This window comes from Melopsittacus undulatus, chromosome 3 (assembly GCF_012275295.1).
Source record: "Melopsittacus undulatus isolate bMelUnd1 chromosome 3, bMelUnd1.mat.Z, whole genome shotgun sequence".
Taxonomy (NCBI): domain Eukaryota; kingdom Metazoa; phylum Chordata; class Aves; order Psittaciformes; family Psittaculidae; genus Melopsittacus; species Melopsittacus undulatus.
Genome location: NC_047529.1, coordinates 79,332,139 through 79,350,182, shown reverse-complemented (window position 1 = coordinate 79,350,182; position 18,044 = coordinate 79,332,139). Strand labels below are relative to the sequence as shown.

Here is an 18,044-nt window from a genome sequence, read left to right as displayed (position 1 = left end):
AATAAAAGAAGAATTATTTTGCTTTCTTTTCCTCCAAAGTTGCCAGAGACATAGGACCCTGCTCCAGTGCGTCAGATGAATGCGGACGTCCCCCTCGCAGTCAGGCCCAGCATGGCCGAGGTCTGCAAGCCCATGGCGGGGGAGGCTGGCCGCTCCGGAGCCGAACCTTGTGGTCAAGAGCCGGCAGCAGCCTCGCGGGGTGCCGAGCAGCGCGGCCGGGCGGGGGGCGAAGCCCCTGGGCCTGAGTCCCCGGAAGGTGCTGTCGGGCGCCGGCTCGTCCCGGTCCTGGTCCCGGTGAGGGCGAGGAGGGGGCTGAAACGCTGAGTCAGCGCGGCAGTGTAGCCGCCGAGGGACGGGACCGGGACCATGCGGTGCCCCCACCCCGGCGGCACCTCCCGGCGGTCCCGAGAGGGGAGCGGCCCCGGACGGCGGGGCGGTGGCGGCGGGCAGGGCGCTGCCCCCCTTGGCCGCTCCTTATCAGCCCGATTTGATGCTGCAAGGCGTGTCCAGGGCTCTGCTCATGTGATGGAGCAAGAGGCAGACGGGCGGGGGGATCAGGGGAGGAGGTGATTTTCCTCGCTGGCTCTTGCTCGCTCTCTTCCTTCCCCCCCCCCCCCCCCCCCCCCTTTTTTTTCTCTCTCCTTCTCTCGCTCCCTAAAGGAGTTTGCGGAGAGCAGGGCTCCTTCATTCCCGGCTGCACTGCCGCCGCCCTCCGCCAGCCCCCGCCCGCGGCTCCGCACGGCCGCGGGGCAGCGCCATGGGAGCCGGCAGCTCCGCCGAGCCGCCCGCCGCGCAGGACGGGGCCGGGGCCACCGCCGAGCCCCCCGGCACCCCTCCGGAGCCGCTGCCGGCAGAAGAAGCGGCGGCGCCCCAGGCTCCAGCGGAGCCCGCCAAGGTAAGGCAGGGGCGGAGGGGAGTGGGGGGAAACGCTGCGAGGCGGCTCCCGCCGCACCCCCGGCCCGGGGAAACTTTCCCTCCGCGGCGGCGGGCACCTGCCGCGGCACCGGGCTCCCTCCGGGCCGGGCGCAGGGCTGGGGCTGGGGCTGCGCCACCGCCAGCGCCGCAGTCATAAAACTCCCGCCGGTGGCAGCGGGCGGCGAGCGCGGCCGAGGGGCACCGCCGCTTTTGTGTACGGCCCGGGGGGGAGGGAGGGATGGTGGTGGTGGAGGAACGGCCGCACCCACCCTCGGCGGGGTCTGCGCCAAGAAAGCTCCGGACTGCGGTCCTGCAGCCGCCGCCGCGGTACCCAGCGCTCCCGGCGCTCTCCGCAGCCTCCCCCCCTCCGTCCCTGCCCTCCCGGGGATGCAGGTGGGAGGCGCGGCCGGGCGCGGCCAGCCCGCCGCTTTGCCGTGTCTTCAGCGGGGCGCCGGTATCGCTGTGCCCCCCCCCCTCCCAAACGCCCGCCTCTTCCCCCCTATTCCTTGGGTCACCGGAGGCGCAGACCCCGCTGCGGGCGGGCGGGCGGGCGGGGAAGGGGCGGCGGTGGCCGCGGCGTGGCCGTCTACGGCTTTCGCGGTCCCTGGTGTTTTACCGCATAGGGGGGAAAGGGGGAGTGACTTGCCAACTCTCAGCCAGTGGGGAGCGAAGGAGCTCTAGGTATGTGTTATTTTTATTAAGGACGTTGAAGAATTGAAAGAAATTTTTTTAAAACATGTCTGGTGTTTAAAAATAGATTATGAATGAACCCATTTATCCCTCTGGAATAGGCGCGTTTAGGGGATTCTGGGACTGAAAGGGAGATTATGTGCATCTGCGCCTTCACATAGCGTTGCTTCGGGGTTAGGCGTTAGTTGGTGAGGAGGGAAGTAACACCACGTTCCACCGAGATCCCCTTCTCCAGGCGCCTCGGAGTTCGGGCCCTCCGAGCTGGGTTACTCCAAAGTTTCTGTAGCTGGCGCGTGGGTGCGTTGGAGCTTGGGAACGGGTGATGACTTTGTTTCTTTGACCTTGTGGTTCAGATTTAACTTTCAAGTTGAATTTCCCATAGTTCCTGGCTGTCGCTCAGACCTCCGTGTGCTTGTTTTGACATATTTGAAAGCCACATTAAGAACGAACTTTAAATTAGCCGAGGATTATTCTATTTTCCTTTCTAAGTGTTAGGGGCTGGTGTTGGTGAACAAATTATTTAGCAATTGCATTGAACGGTTTTGTAATTCAGGTGCTGAATTTAAGACATGAGTGAGTTATTGAGGGCCAGCATTTGGTTACTGCTTTGGTTACATTTGTTTAAAAATGAAGATAATGTGACTTTGAACATGGGGCATAACATTAGTAGCCATATTTATCCAGTTATAGGAACAGGGACCCCCCAGTAAAAGATAATACCATTGATGCTGTTGTCACATACAGATTATTATTATTAATACAGTGGTTTATGTTTTTGACACCTTAGGAAAAATGCTTTCTAATAGTTTTTTACGTTGTTGTTTAAGTAGAACTACTTAAAGGTGGGGAAGTTCTTTTATCATTTCACTGCTGTAAGAAGTTGTATTGCTACTGTTCTGAAACAGCTATTTTTGCCCTCCATTACATTAAATAAAAAGCAAAATAAGTTTTAATAAAGTTTGGTCATACTTTTTTTTTGGTATCTCATTTAGTCTGTTATTACTACAGTAGGGCAATTTCATGCAGATTTGTGACACAATTTTTCACTGTTATTCCTTCCAGCCCTTTGAATTTGAAAATTACCAGATCCTGCACTGCCCCTGGAGAAATCTATCAAAGAGCTAATTTGTTTGCAGATGATACAATGGAGACATTTAAAAGATGGTTTTCTTTCTTGCACTTTCCAAACTAAAACACTTATCGTACCCCTGTCTTCTAGAAGAAAAACTTGGAAGACTGATTTTAATGGGATCCAGTTTGATAGAGCTTTGGCAGGTCAATCAGAAATTAATTGTCTAGGCAACTAGTCTAATACAGGTTATAACACCTCACAGCAGTTGTGCTTTCTTGTCACTTGAAGTTCTTTCAAATATTTAACCAAGTTTATTTCATGGCATAGTTGTATTTTGTACATGATGGAAAGCTTCTTTGCCTTTTCTTCTAGAAAGGGACAACGTTATACTCTTTAATCTGTTTTGTTATTCACATGTGACTCTGGCTAGATAACAGCTTTTGGGGTGTCCTAGTTACTGGAAGAGGAAGTGTGTATTTTGGTGTATCTCACCCCCACAGCTCAGGAGATGTGAGAAACCTGGTAAAGCACTAAGATATTTAGGAGTCTTTTGGTGTTGTCTCACGAGCACTGCAGGTTAAATGTGTGCTCAGCAGGTTGGGACCTCAGCTGTTCACCCCATCCTTTCACAAGTTGCTGGTGACTTGCACATAAAGGAGCTTCAGAGTTTCCAGCCCAGTATGTTATGGGACATGGAACTGGTGGGATTTTTTACTGTAGCAGACAAGGCTTAAACTCTGGCAGTGGAGGAGCTGCTCCTTATCTCGCATAGCCACCCTCTGCAGGAAGCCCCTCTGCAGGGGAGTGTGACAGATCCTGGAGGTACTAATCCGTTAGCATGCCTGAACTGAATGCATCAGATTTGTGAATCAACACCCAGAGTCCTACTGAAATCATGGGACAGAGTGTGGCTCACAGAGGCTGATCTATCTGATGTAGTTACCTTCTTGTTTGAGCAGCAATACTCTTTTCCCTCTCCTTTTCTTCCTCCCCTATCCTTCTTCTCTCTCTGGCCCCAGATGATGCAGGCTGATCTCACACTGTGTCTGCTCATGGCCTTGCCTTTCCATAAGCAGTTTAAACTCACTATGCCTTCTGGGAACAGTGGAGTTTTAAGTTTATGTTTTCTTTTTTTTATTCCCTGATGTGTTAGTGAATTCATTTGACTCCTGTGATGCCCAGGTGACACCCAGAGCCAGGACAAGGCAAGTAGCAGCTACAGTGCAGGAGGGGAAATGGAAAACCTCTGTGTTGGTGGCAGTGAGTTGGTAGGCCCTGTCTGCTTGTGAGACCTCCCTGACACACTGCCCTGAGCAGTACAGAGACTTGAATCTTGGCCTGAGAAGGATTTAAAAACTTTGAGGTGTCTAATGGAATGGGTCCTGTGCTCTTGCCTCCTCACCACAGCACCTGCATCATCGCCTTTGTTGCTTCCAGCACAGGGCAAGCTTGTTCAAGGAGCTAGAAAGCTGTTCAGCCTCTTTGGTGAGGTCATTATTTGCTGATTCAGCAAGATGCATTGGCTTCTGGGATTTGGACAGCAGAAGCAGCAACTGCAGGGGAGCAGTCAGGCCTTTTTGACTGGGACTGGGCAGAGTGACAGTTCTGTTGCTGGCAGCACATGGCTGGATTGGTTTGGGCACCTCCATCTTGTGAGCCTCCTCTCTGTTCATAGCAGTGGTACACTTCTTTCCCGACTTCCCGTTTGGATGCTGAGCATCAGGGAGAGCTGGAAAGAGATGTCAGTGCACTGCTTGCTGCAGTGGTGCCCTCCAAGGTCCCATGGGGTGGAAGGCAGCTATGAGCCACGTGGGTGACATGAGGAGAGCTGCGTCATCCAACCAACATCTCAGCTAAAGCTATTGCATTCCCCCCCCCCCCGCTTTTATTTTGTTTAGGAGCTCAAGGTACCAGTTCTAATACAGGGTTTTTTTCTTGCTGCCCTGCTGAGAGTGTGTTGGAACAGCTACTTGAAACAGTGTAGGGGAAATCCTAAAGAGAGAATCTGGAAAAATACCAGTGTGCTAATAGGCTGTTCTTGCAGCAAAACCTGGCTTTGGCAGAGATAATGTTTTATGGGAATTGATGGCTTTAAAAGGTCACGTGGTGAATTCCTGGCTTGCTTGCATGTGAGAGCCCCCACTTGAGCAGTGAGTCCTTCAACCAGTGTTTTCGGGATGGTTCCCGTTTCTGAGTAGTAACTTGATTACGCTACCTGCGTTGTAATGAGAGCAAGTGTCTGCTAGACAGTAAATATTTGGAACTGTCCCTTCTAAAGAGGTTACCAGCTGAGATGTCAGGGTGTCTTATTGTCTGAGTGCTTGACAAATAACAGCTGGGACAGACTTACATCTGCTGTTTAAACAACTGCGTTCTGGTGAGGGAGCTGTGTCAGCCTGAAAATACTGCATTAGCAATGGTAAAACTAAGCTTAATCAAGTATCAGAGGAAAGTCCTCAGACTGTGTCTCTAAGAGGCCCACTTTGAGGCACTTGATCTGAATGACAAGGCTGCAGGGTTCTCCTGGTGCAATGGGGTCTGATTGCCTTTAGTACTTTTCTTTTGAATGGGAAGGAAGAAGCTGGTGTAGTTTGGTGGTAAGGTTTGGAGGCTTGCCCGTGCCTGTGGAGTGACTGGGAAGAAAGCATAAAAATGTTGAATTGGAAAAATGCACAATGGAAATTGGTGTTATGGGTCCACCAAAAGCGTGAAATAACCCCCTAATCATGTAGGAGATAAGAGGGAAGAGGGAGTGTATGGGCACTTTGAAAGCCAAGGCAATTAGCTTGTGTTTGATGTTGTGGAGGCTAAAGAGATGCAAAGAGGAGTATCTGATCTTTGAAAGGCCTTCTGGTTGGAAATGCAAGCCCTGGTTGTAGTTACTAAAAGGAGAGTAACTTGTTTTGAGCTCAGTCCTTGTTCTGACCCATCCTTAGCGTCTACTGGTGAGTTGCACCCCTGTGAATGCGTAGGCAAGGTTGTGTGTGAGGGCTGCTGTGCAGGAAGAGCTGAAAGGTGAGAGACTGGGAGGGAGTTCAGATTGGCTCAGGCTTAAAGTGTGGACCAGAATGACAGACTGGGAGTAATGCTTCCTTTGCAGGTTGCAGAAAGAGATCACAAAGATGATTTGGGAACAAAGCCTGTTGGTTTTGGTTTAGCCGCATGGATTTTGAGGGTAGTCATCCATGGGGAGGTGTCACAACAAAGTTAGGCTAAGAGTTAGGACAGAAGAGGATATATCTGAGGGAATGAAAAGTAATGAGAAGGCTCTTGGCTTTGTCTGCAGAAATGTTACCCAGAAACAAGGTACTGGAATTAAGTATGTTGTTATGTGCCTTAGAGAGTAAGGGGCCTAATGTTTTCTCCACCTGGAACTTGCATTGTCCTGTGAACCTCTAATGCCTTAGCTAACGCAAAACAAGACAAACTGCTGTGAACAAAGAGCTGGAATGACCTAAATTCAGGGTTTTTTTTTCTCCCGAATGCTGGTGGTTGAAGCTCTTTTTAACAAAGCAGTGTGTGATAAGAGCAGACCCCCAGAGCAGACCAATAATGCTGCAAGCTTTCCCAGAGTTTCAAAATCAAACTTCAAGAAAAATATTAGAGACCATTATGTTAGTTTGCTCAGTTGTTCAGACAGCTGGATCTGGCTATTTTAGTAATCTAATGTAGAATCAGTGTAGCAGGATTAACAGAATGAGGCAAAATTAACTTGGGTGCATTTGGGCCTGGTGTGAGGAATCCCTGGAATGATTTGGGTCTGGTACAAAGAATGTTGGGAATGGTGGTGATTGCTGGTAGGGGAAGAAGCTGGGTGCTGGTGGCCCCTTCAGAACAGTGCATGAATTAGGCATGCACTAATGTACAGTGAGAGATCAGGGACCTGCTGTTCATCCGTATCTCATGTAATTCTTCGTGTTTTCTTCATGCATTTTACATTTTTTATGCATTTAATCAGTCCAACAGCTGGACCCAGTGCTATATGCAAAATGGAGCAGAAGCTGCTGCTGTTGGTTAGAGTGATGTGAGCAGCAAGCCCTATGCTTTCTTGTCTCATTAGCTGTGTGTCTGCCCTTTGCTTCCACCTTTGTGGTGGATAAGAGGGGAATCTTTAAAGACACATGTATGATGTATAGTAGTGGCATGACAGAAGCCTAAGTGTTGCTTCACTGGTGGCCCTTCGTTTTGGGAAGGAAGAAACTGAAGGATCAGTGACTTGGGTAGCCAGTTCTCTTCAGTTGCTCCTGCATTTATTTGACAACGCATCCATGAATTAATTAATAACCAGAGGAGAGTGATAAATGTGAGATGCAGAAACCTCATAAACATTGATAAGCCTGCCAATATTTATAATTGGTAGTAATGTCTCATTACCTGCAGATAAATACACAGAGCTGAATAAAGCATTTCCTAATACCGTTAATTTTGTCTCTAAGGTTTTCACCCATTTCTCTAAACTTTGAGTTTATGTTTGTCTAAGCCTTACAACTATTCTCAATGGAATTAAGAACAGAGCTCACTAAATTAGACATAATTGGACTGAACTGGGGTTTAGATCCCTTCAGAGAAATTAAGCAGTTAATGTGAGGGAAAATGGAAATTAGTTTCTTTTGAGAACTAATGCAGTGGGATAGACTGCACTGGCCCTCCTAAAGAGCCTGAGCAACTTCCCTCAGCATAGAAAATGTTTTTGTTTTTAAACTAATGATGCTGTTGTGTCTTCCTTCACATTACAACCTCCTCCCCCCAAAGATGCATATTTTCTTCTCCTTTGCATGCATTTTAATTTGAAAAAAAAAATACCTTTGTTTTATTAGTTTTGATTATTCAATTATTTAAAACAGGACACTTGATTTGAAAATCTAAATTTGCCAAGAATCACATCAAACTCTTTTCTGAGAGACTGGGGCAAAAAAGTTCCTACTCCCTGGCAGAGTAAGGTTAAGCTGAAGCTCTGGTCAAATTTGAGAATATGGGGGGTTTAACGTATTTACATTTTTACTCAGTTATCACTAATCCTGCTTTTAAAATTGAATTTATGTACAGGGTGAACAGGGATTTTAATTATGCTAACTGGTAGTAAAAAGTGCTTATAGTCTTACATTTAATAATGTTTTTACATTTAGTTTTGCTCTTCATACTGGGAACTGTCACAGCATTTTACAGATCCAAAGGGTTATCTGCCAGATCCAGTGACTTCTGAATTTTGGTCATGAATCTTCGGGGTGATATATAGTCACTGTTTTCCTGAATGCATCATGGCTGTGAAATAAATTCAGAGCTGGAGGAATACTTAGTTTTGCCATAGTTAATATTTTGTCATAACACTCAGAGCTCAATTTAGAAAAGGAGATAAGTTGTACTTGATTTGGGTTCCCAGTCCCTTTGCACCCTAGTTCCTTGCAGAGTCTGCTTTGTGTCTGTACACGTATATGCATACATCGGGCTTTAAAATGGTTTGCTGACTGGGGGAGGTTTGGAAAGAAAGGCATGGAAATCTTTGAATGAAGTGAGGGGTGCTAAGATATTCAGTGCTATTGCCTTTCTTGTGACTTCAAAGAATTGTTGGTGCTAATTCTGAGGGTGTCATCTCGAAATAGCCATCTGTGGATTATCTCCAGATAGCCAAGTGCCCTTAGAGCTGGTAAAGTTAAGGTTGTTCCTGTGTTTGCAGGGCTAGCAGTTGTCTTACAAGAATGAATGAGTAAAATTTGTCATTAAAAAAATAAGTCTTTTAATAAATGTGCATTGCAGAATCTCAAAGCCGATTGTTACTTCTGTGTCTATTTGTTGCAAGTCTTCAGCCAGTTGCTACCGCTCAGTTAATGCTGTATGCAACTGCAGAAAAGCTTCCCAGAGTTTACATGCCTTTGTTCAGTGGTGTGGCATTTTTATTTCTCCTGAGTTCCTGTGTTTTAGATTTATGAGAAGGATGATGTGAGACACGGGAATGTAATCTGAGTGTTGAGCCATTCCGTATTTCTTCTATTTAATATCTGGTCTCAGCATGTGAAAACTCTGAAGCCAAATTATTCCATCTGTGGTATTGGCAGTAGAGCAGAATGGGGTCCTTTTTCGTGAGGTGGATTATGTGGCTGTGAAAGGCAGCTTTGAGGAGTGCAGCAATGCCAGGTGGAAACAATTTGGCTTAATTAAGGGCTTCTGAACTGAGAACTGGGAACCCGAACGCACACTTCGTTGCCTGTGGAAGCAGGGGTATGGCACTTCTCTTGGATCCTGCCCAGCGTGTGGAAAGAGGATGATAAGAGGAATGTTGTTTGTATGCTGATTTGAAATGCTGTTGCAGTAGGCTAGTTCCTAATGAAAATAAATACATGGATCTCCCCATTCAGATGCTTGTTTTAGTGGGTTTTGGAAGAGAATTGTCAGGAATGTGGCATCTTTCTGATCCCAGTTTGGCACTGCAAGCATTTGGATGATACATGACAGTGAAAGATGGGATTATCTGTGGTTCCTTCATGTAATTAACAGGGCTTCAGTGGCAGTATTTTGGGAGTACAGCTGAGTAATAAGACAATGATGTGTAATTAAGGTTTGCTGTTCTACCAGAGGAACTTGAAACCTATGCTTCAGGAATAGAGATGTAAGTCATGGTTAATTAGTTGAAATGGCTTCTGTTGGATTGAAATGGATTATGTTGGAAGGCAATACACTTGGTTGCAAAGCTAGTTAATTAAATAATTAAAGGGTAAGGAAGCATATTTTGATGACCACAACACATTTCATACCTTTTAAAGAAAAATATGCTTCTGAAAGGAGCTTCTTTGTTGTATGGCAAGCCAATACAAATTCTGAAAATAATTAAAATCTATCAAATGTGGAAGCTGAAAAAGAGGTTTTTTTTCACATATATTAGCAAATCCAGAGAAAATATTTCAAACATTACAGTGCAGAGTCACAAAGAATTGCAAAGCTTTTTCCCCCATGACAATATTCTCTGCCTAATAACTGAGACCCCAAAAATCTAGTTTTAATCCCAGTTTCATTATATTTCTTCATGGGATTTATATATACATACATTTTCTGCTTTCTGTCCTGAATGGTTCAGTTTCTTTGTAATTGCATTGTTTGTGATAATCAGGTAAGTGCATAAGCAGGGGAGCAATACCAATGGCTGTAACACAGGCAGGATTCATGCATATATCAGAGCAATTATGCCAGACATATTGAAGAATGGAAAATATCTTTCCATCAGTTAGACTCATGTTATCCTGAAGTTTTCCTTCATGGTAGAAACCAATTTCTATACAAGATTATAGGCTGTTGTCTGTAAGACTTGGTTCTTACAGATATTTCATGTGGGAGAACAGTAAAGTAAATAGTCCCAGATTGTCTTTTTTTTTTTTTTTTTCTTTTCCTCACAGAAGTACTTTGATTTATTAAGGTTAATTATTTTGAAAGGAGGAATGCTGCACAGAAGTATTTCTTTCCCAAAATGCTTGCTTGTATATATGCAAAATAAGAACAAAAGAACAATATGTTGTGTGGAGGAAAACCTTGCCTGATACTGATGTTCTTTTTATTTTTTGTTTTATTTTTCCTCTCTCTTTCCTTTCCCCTTCTTTCTTTCTCCTTCCCTACCATCCTTCAACCTTGGACGTGCAGGTTTTAGATGCAAGTTCACCAGTACCTGATGTTAATGCAGAGAGTTTGGAGCATGATACCCCACCTCAGGAGCCACAGCAGCCAGGAGCTGTTACAGCACCTCAGGAGCTGGATGGGCAGCAGGCAGAGGTGGCTTCACCCCTTGAAGGACCGTCCGGAGAGCAATCAGAGGCTGCTGGAACAAATGGTAAGTGAAAACCTGTGTTTAATGCACTGACTGTAGAGGCCTGGATGCTATATGGAGTGAGAAGTTGAAATGGGGCTCAACTAGCTAACTCCTAGTGATCACGTATTACTCAAGGGATCTCTTGGTTGCTCAACTGCTTCTTCCAGGGTATTGTTTTGTTGAGACATGTTTTCCCTGTAGCAGACTTTGAATATCAACTGGGTTGTGGATTGCAGCTGTCGGTCTCAGTGGCAGGGGATGCTACCCATTCCCCTGCAGGGGTGGTTCTCTGCTCTCAGTGCACCCTGCAGGGCCTCTGCTTGCCTACTGCCCATCGCTCAACCAGTCACCTGAAAGTATCCACTTGTTACATTAAGAGTTTTCACTGCACAGCTCTGTCTCTTTCTTCATAGGGCAAAAATCTATTTATGTTCATTCATTAGTGATACTGATGATGATAAACTGTTTTGAACTCGGGAGGTGACAGGCTGCTGATCCGTTGGCTCTACCTTGATTAAAATTCCCTTTCCTATTCCTTTTAATCAGGTACGCATTTTGACCACAAAAACTCTATCAGTTGAGGCACCCCTGTCTGCTCTGTCCTAGGCATCTCTTTCTCACCTTGCTGTGTAATCAGAGATGTGCTGCTCTTTCTCCTGTGCTGCCTGCCTCTCCTGCCCTCATCAGCATCTTGTGGCTGCCCCTTTCTCTCTGCTCCCATTCACAGCAGCATGGCAGGAGATCTACTTCCGTGATCCTGCTGCATACTGACATTTTTGGCAGGGGTGGCAAGAGGGAGGGATAGTTTTCAGTCAGAGCAGGCAACTAATACTGGTGTGAAAGGGTGGGATGGGGAAGGAGTAGGAGGGAGCAAGTTCTTCAGTGTCTGCCTGTAGAGCAGCTCAAGGCATTTGTGTAGCCTTTGGTGTACTTTGGGGTGTGGATCCTAATAAAGGCAATTCTTTGCCATATCTTCAGAATAATTGCCATAGCCCTATTATCCCAATGGAAGGTTGCCATGTTTTATGCTGAGAGTTTGTACTTTCTTCTTTTAGTCATATTGGGAGAGGTTTTGGGTGCTGTAGAAAGAGGAGGCAACATGTTTTATCTCTTATTTGTTATAAACACTGATTCTCTTGAAAATTTCACTCTTAAATGGATAGGGATGGAGAGAGGATACTCATTGACAGTCATGAAGGAAAGGAAAAAACGTGATGATTTGAAGTAGTGTCAGAAGATTCCATGTTACTATTCAACTTCTGGATCATGTAACAGTGAACGCCTTTAAAAGGGCATGAGTGTCAAGTTGAAGATTATAGTTCTTGTTGAATAATTCTTGGCTGTAGCTTTAGTTGTACAGAAATTGTGCTCCTAGGACATGTAATGAAGAAGAGGTGAGAAGCTCCCTTTAATGCAGACATGCAGTTACATGAGACTAAATGCATGATGTGTTGGAAAAGACCTGTAAGATCATCAAGTAGGTAGCATTAGGAGTTTGTGTATGAGTAGAGTGCCTGAAAATTCTTCACTTTCTTTGGTAATATTTTTTCATGTGGTCATGTGATATTACTGTTTTAATCAGGCTTTATTTCACTGCTGTCAGTGGAACCAAGCCTACATGGTAGCATAATTTTTGTGAAAGGAAAAACACTTCTAGGGTTTGGTCACAAAGTAAAAAAGCCCATTGATGGAGGCCATGCAGCATTTATTTTCGGGTAACAAAGCTGAAAATTACATCATCCATAGACACAAATAAAATCTGTCTAACAAGGGATTGGAAAGATAGTTCTTCAAGTAAAGACTACATTAAGATATTCCTAACTTTATATCCACCTCTCTGGACCTTAGAGGCTGGCGCAGATGAGTAAAGGTAGGGAAAACCTCTCTCTTAAATACTCTATGCAAAGAAATCTCTGCACATAAAGTAATATATTATTTTAGCTCTAGATTCCTTCTCATTTCGGCACTCATTCTTTACTTCATCTTGTTTTCAAAGTCTATAAAATCAGAAATAAAGCATCATAGCACTGAGGTAATTGCCTGCAGTCAAGGAATATTTATGATTGAAGGGGTTTTCTGTTGGCTGGTTTGTTCTTGTTGCCATTGTTTGAATCTCACATTCACAGCCATTTGTGAGATGATCCAGACTCATCAAAGCTGCCACTAGCAGATTAAATTAACTGGGAAGTAAGGTAAATCAACTGGGAAGTTGGTGCTGGCCATCGAGCTACAGCCAAAGGCTGTGAACGGCTGGTCCAGGCAGCTGTGTTTCATCAGAACTGTGGAGATACCTAATGTACCCCACAGAAATATAATTGGAAGTCACCTATATCAGATACTAATCCTTTGTGTTTTATTTAATCATACTGCCTCCATTTTACTAGCACTAAGAGATGCTAGTTGTGTTACTATACAAGTATCCAGAGTAATACCTTTCTGCAACCCTGGACAGCAGTATTTGAGACAATTTATAATGTATTTATGAATGTAATTATGGCTGTAGAGAATCCAACTCAAAAAATAAAAAAATCACCCCAATGGAAAACCCCAAAACAAACAACACCACCCCCCCCCAAAAAAAAAAACAAACAAGAACAAAAACCCAGCAGCACCAAAAACCCCAACCTCCTAAGTGACTGTTAATCAGCAAAGCAGCAAGTGTACTGGTATGGAGAAACAGTTGTGTTTCATATGTCTTTTGTTTATGAGGGGTAAACTACTTTGGGCTTCCAAGTATGGTCTCATGAGGTTTGGTCTGGATACTTTGTGGCATCAAGGACATCAAGGAGGTGTTGCAGAAATGGGAACCGAATCAGTCTGCTGCTTAGAAAGTGGCAATTTCTTACTGTGGAGGTGGCATCCCCTCTCTTTGGGGCAAAAACACCCAACCAGGAGGTACTCGAGAGTTTCAAGTTGGGGATTTTGGGGTGTAATGATATGAGTGGAAAAGCTGCCCAGTGGAAAAGGACCTGAGAGTGCTGATTGATGGAGCTGAACATGGGCCAGCCTGTCTCCAGGCAGCCAAGAAGGCCAAGAGCATCCTGGCCTGTATCAGAAATAGTGTGGCTAGCAGGGCTGAGGCAGTGATCGTCCCTTGTACTTGGCACTGGTGAGGCTGCACATTGAATTCTGTGTTTAGCTCTGTGCCTCTCACTACAAGACAGACCTTGAGGTGCTGGAGCAGGTGCAGAAAAGGGCAACACAGCCGATGAAGGGTCTGGAGCTCAAGTCTGAGGAGGAATGGCTGAGGGAACTGTTGTTTAGTCTGGAGAAGGGAATGCTCAGGGGGATCTTATTGCTCTCTGAAACTGCCTGAAAGGAGGTTGTAGTGAGGTTGATGTTGGCCTCTTCTCCCAGGTAACAAGTGATAGGACAAGAGGTAACAGCCTCAAGTTGTGCCAGGGGAGGTTTAGATTGGGTATTAGGAAAAATGTCTTCACTGAAAGGGTTGTCAAGCACTGGAACAGGCTGCCCAGGGAAGTGGTTGAGTCACCATCCCTGGAGATGCTTCAGAGATGTGTAGATGTGGCACTTAGGAGCACGGTTTAGCGGAGAACTTGGCAGTGCTCAGTTAAAGGTTGAACTTGCTGATCTTAATTGTCTTTTCCAACCTAAACGGTTCTGTGGTTCTATGTAATGATATTGCACGCCAGCAGCGCCCCTTCTGTGGGGCGAGGGGCGTGCCCGGACCAAGCTCTGCCCCCCTGGGGCGAGGCGATGGGCGGTGCGGGCGGTTTCGGCCCGGCGTGCTCGGCAGTGCGTCGGTCCGGTCCTCACTCCGCTCCGCATTCCGCCGCGCCGGCGGGGTCTGGGGCCGAGAGAAGGGAGCGTCTCATAGTCAGAGCAGCTCCGGCAGTGTTGGGACCGTGGCGATGACGGGTAAGGCGGTGTGGCACTGCTGGGGTGCAGGCACGCTCGTTTGCGTTTATTTTCTCCGTGTGTGAAATTTCTGGTTTAAATACTTTTATCCCGAAGAAAACCGTTTGACAGGCTCAAAGGTGCTGAAATTTAAAAATGTCATGTCTCCCCAGTCAGGATGTCTGATGCTAACTAGGTTTTTTTTCTTCAGCCCCAGAAAATGACATAGAATTAAGAAACGGAAAGAAAAATGACCGTATTGATGAGGTTATGTTAGTCAAGCAGTAAGGCAGTGCAATGTCTTGAGAGCCAAACTTGGCAAAAATGAAGGAAATATAGAAGTTAGTATCATTTGTATCCTGTAAAAAATATCTGTTGGAACAAAGCTGTTACTCTAGAGTTGTTTTAATTTGAATGGATGAAAATCCAGAAGAGACCACACCATGGCCCGGTGGGGGTGTCTGTGTGTGTGTACATGTATGTGTGGTGGCAGGGTCTCAGCCTGGGGTAGGAAGAACTCACTGCTATATTCACTGAACTCTGGACATCTTATTTGACAAAGTAGTGTGTGATCCACTGAAGTGCGAGAGTTCACACCATAAACTGAGTGGGCTTTCTGAAAACATCACAGTGTTTGGCGGAGCAAAGAATTAAAACGGAAAAAAGATTTTTTTTTTATTTTTTTTTTCTGATTTAGCACAAACTTGTGTCTTTTTCTGGGAAAGAAAAGTGGCATTACAAAATTTAAATAAACCTCACTCTCTTTTCCCCTAATGCATTTGAATTTCTCTCAGATTGGTGATACATGTCTTAAGCAATCTAGGAAATCTTTTTTATTTCACTGTATTAATAAGTATTTAGTTGTGAATATCGTATTGACTGGAGATAGCAAATGAATTCAGTGGATAGTGAGGTTTTTTCATGCAAAATACTTTAGCTTGACAATATGTATTGACAATAAAGCCTGTAGAAGTCTGGCCCCATTTGGAGCTGACCCTGGAGACAACTGTACGTGATTTGAATCAGTTAGTACGGGAGGAGATATCCTACTGCTGTTTACAATAGGGTTTTCATTAAACTCGATGTTTAATGAGCTTATCACATGCTGAGTCTTTTTCCTCAAGGGTTCTCTATTTTTTTTATTTCCTTTTATTGTTAGTAATTAAAGGTTAAACTGTTTTTCAAAAGTGATCTCTTTATAGGGTTGCACAGTTTGATCATTTGAGGTTTTCCTTATTTAATAATTCTTGTGGAAACTTGGGATTTTCACTACAGCACAGCTGCTTCTATAGTATGTTTAGCAAGAGCTGCATCTAGCTCGTAGTACAAATTATTGCTGCTTTAAAGGGGCAGAGTACCTCTCATTGCTGGTATGCGGGAGTGTCTTAAGCTATCATATGTCTAATTCATGCAGATGCAGCTGTATCTCCTTTGTGGTGAGTTGGTCCGTGGTGTTTATGTTGCTCTTTATGCAGTCATTTTGATAAAGAAAAGTTTCAATCTATTTTTCATTGTACATTTTTATTAATCATTGGGGTCCTTAAAAATGTTCCAGCATTTACTGATCTGTATCGCTTATCCCTGTATTCCGTGTTCCTAGCAGAGCAGATTTCTTTCTTTTCTTTTCTTTTCCCCTGGTCAAATCCCCTAGTGCTAGTGTTGCATCGATCTTATGCCTGGTGGGTACATTTTAAAGTGGAACCAAGTCGCTGAATGTGAGACATGGACAGCATGGGTAACTATAAAATTTCATGAATATTTGTAGCATGCTGGTTTGGTTCCCAGGCAGAACAGCTGGACTAGTTAAAAGCAGTTTATTATTACGAGTTCATTTAATGAAGAATCCATAACTACAGTAACTGTATGTCCAAGCCATAGCTAATGATCATTTCAGTTTAAAAACAAACAAAACAATTTTAAAATAACTTGAATGTTTTATTTTTATTTTTTAATTCATTTCAATGGTTTTTGAAACATTAAAATGAAAAAAGTATTTTAAGGTCTCAAATGAATAAAATATATCAGTTCCCTTGCTGGAATTTGAGCAGTTGTCTAGGTTGGAGCAGACAAGCAAAGCTAAAGCAAAATCTTTTTAACAAAAAAAGGTTTCTGAGGAATGTTACAGCATCACAGCGGAAATGATTGTGCTTTCTTGTGAGTTATTTCAAGTACAATGTCTTTTTCTGGGGATGTTGCTTTTGCTTTCTGAAGTTCAAAGCCATGGAAAATCACAGCTATTTTGCAACTTTTTCCTTTTTTCCATTATTAAAAATGGACATGCAAAAGTATGTGAGATTTTAAAACTTAACTCTGCAGTTGTCACCCAAGTACCAGAGAATTGAAGACTGAACTTAGTGGCATTTTTTTCTAAAGCTTTGAAAGTACAACATGGTTAGAAAGCTCATGAATTGCATGTATGCACTGTGAAATGTATGCAAAAATCTCTATGAATCCTCCCTTATTTAATTATTTTGAAATAATTCCCCCCCTAATTCACATGGCAAGTCAGTCTTTAGAAATAATTGAGGGAATAGAATAGGGAAGGAAGTAGCATGTGCTTTCCATGAAAGAAGTTTCTGTACATTGGAAACAAATATTGTGAATAGTAGGGAAAGGAAGGAGGAATTAGTGAAATTTATTGTCAAGAAACAGCAGTGTCACAGAATTTAAGCCTTGTAGTTAAAAAAAAGTTGGAAGGGTAACACCTGGACATATCTGTGTTATTTTGTTACTGCAAAGTGAGTGGCGTGTTTGATTTATTAAACCCAACTTACTGTAACTTGTTAAAAGAATTGGGACTTGTGACACAATGTCCAGTTTTTACATTCTGCAATGAAAACCTAAAAGCATAGCTTGCGTTTTTTTGGGGTTTTTTTTGTTTGGTTTGTTTTTTTTTAATTGTTCCAGTATTCAGTTCCTGTAATAATTCCAAATATCTACTGTATACTAAATGAGTTTGTTCAGGGCAGGTTTTTCATGGCTATTGTCATTTCAGTCTGTGGGGTTTTGGTTTTTTTCAATTAGTGCCTCTTCATCCTTACCAGTTTTTACCTTTTCTTGACTTTGTCTTTAAATGTTTCTAATAATAATTAGAAGAATTGTGCAGTTAAGGGCAAACTGTGTTTAACAAAAACTTGGTATATCATGAGCACTTGGTTCAAATTACCTTTTTTAATTGCATTCTGTTTCAGTGCCATGTGACTTGTAGAGCAGTAGGTGTTTTGTACAAGTCATATTCATAGCAAATATAGATTCGAATGAGAAATGATTGTAAAATACCTCTTCAACCCTGACATTCGTTTACACTCATGCAAACCTACCCATAGTATTGCGTATGTGACTGAAAGCACGATTTGATTCTAAATACTTAAAACACTGAATAAATGAAAACAGCACAAAGTCCTCTGGAGCCCTTCAGTGGCCAGAAGATTTTGGAAGGCGGGTGCTGGGTGTGTGAGACATCCATCTGAGAGATTGAGAATGTAGGGAATTCGTGGAAAAAATCCAGCGACGTGCTGCAAATCCTTAGGGGGAAAAGTCAACCAGCTCCAGATGTTGACATGGTTGACTGCAAGCACATGAAGTGCTGTGGATTTAACTCTTGCAGTCAGAGTGCTTTTTTGTTTTTTAAACTGTGGTGACTACCAGGAGAAAGAGACATTTTCACTTCTAGAGACAGATGAGACGATGGAGCAGCTAAATGGCACTGCCAACAGT

General features: G+C 44.0%; 1 protein-coding gene across 1 annotated transcript in view; it reads left to right on the top strand.

Moving 5' to 3' along the window:
• The first annotated feature begins 757 nt into the window (after positions 1-757).
• The window catches only part of AKAP12 (A-kinase anchoring protein 12), a 32,617-nt gene continuing 15,330 nt past the window's right edge, over positions 758-18,044 (top strand). Inside the window, exons 1-2 of the mRNA XM_034061107.1 lie at positions 758-895; positions 10,304-10,490. Of these exons, the coding sequence (XP_033916998.1) occupies positions 758-895; positions 10,304-10,490 (325 nt within the window). The remainder of the gene's footprint in view (positions 896-10,303; positions 10,491-18,044) is intronic.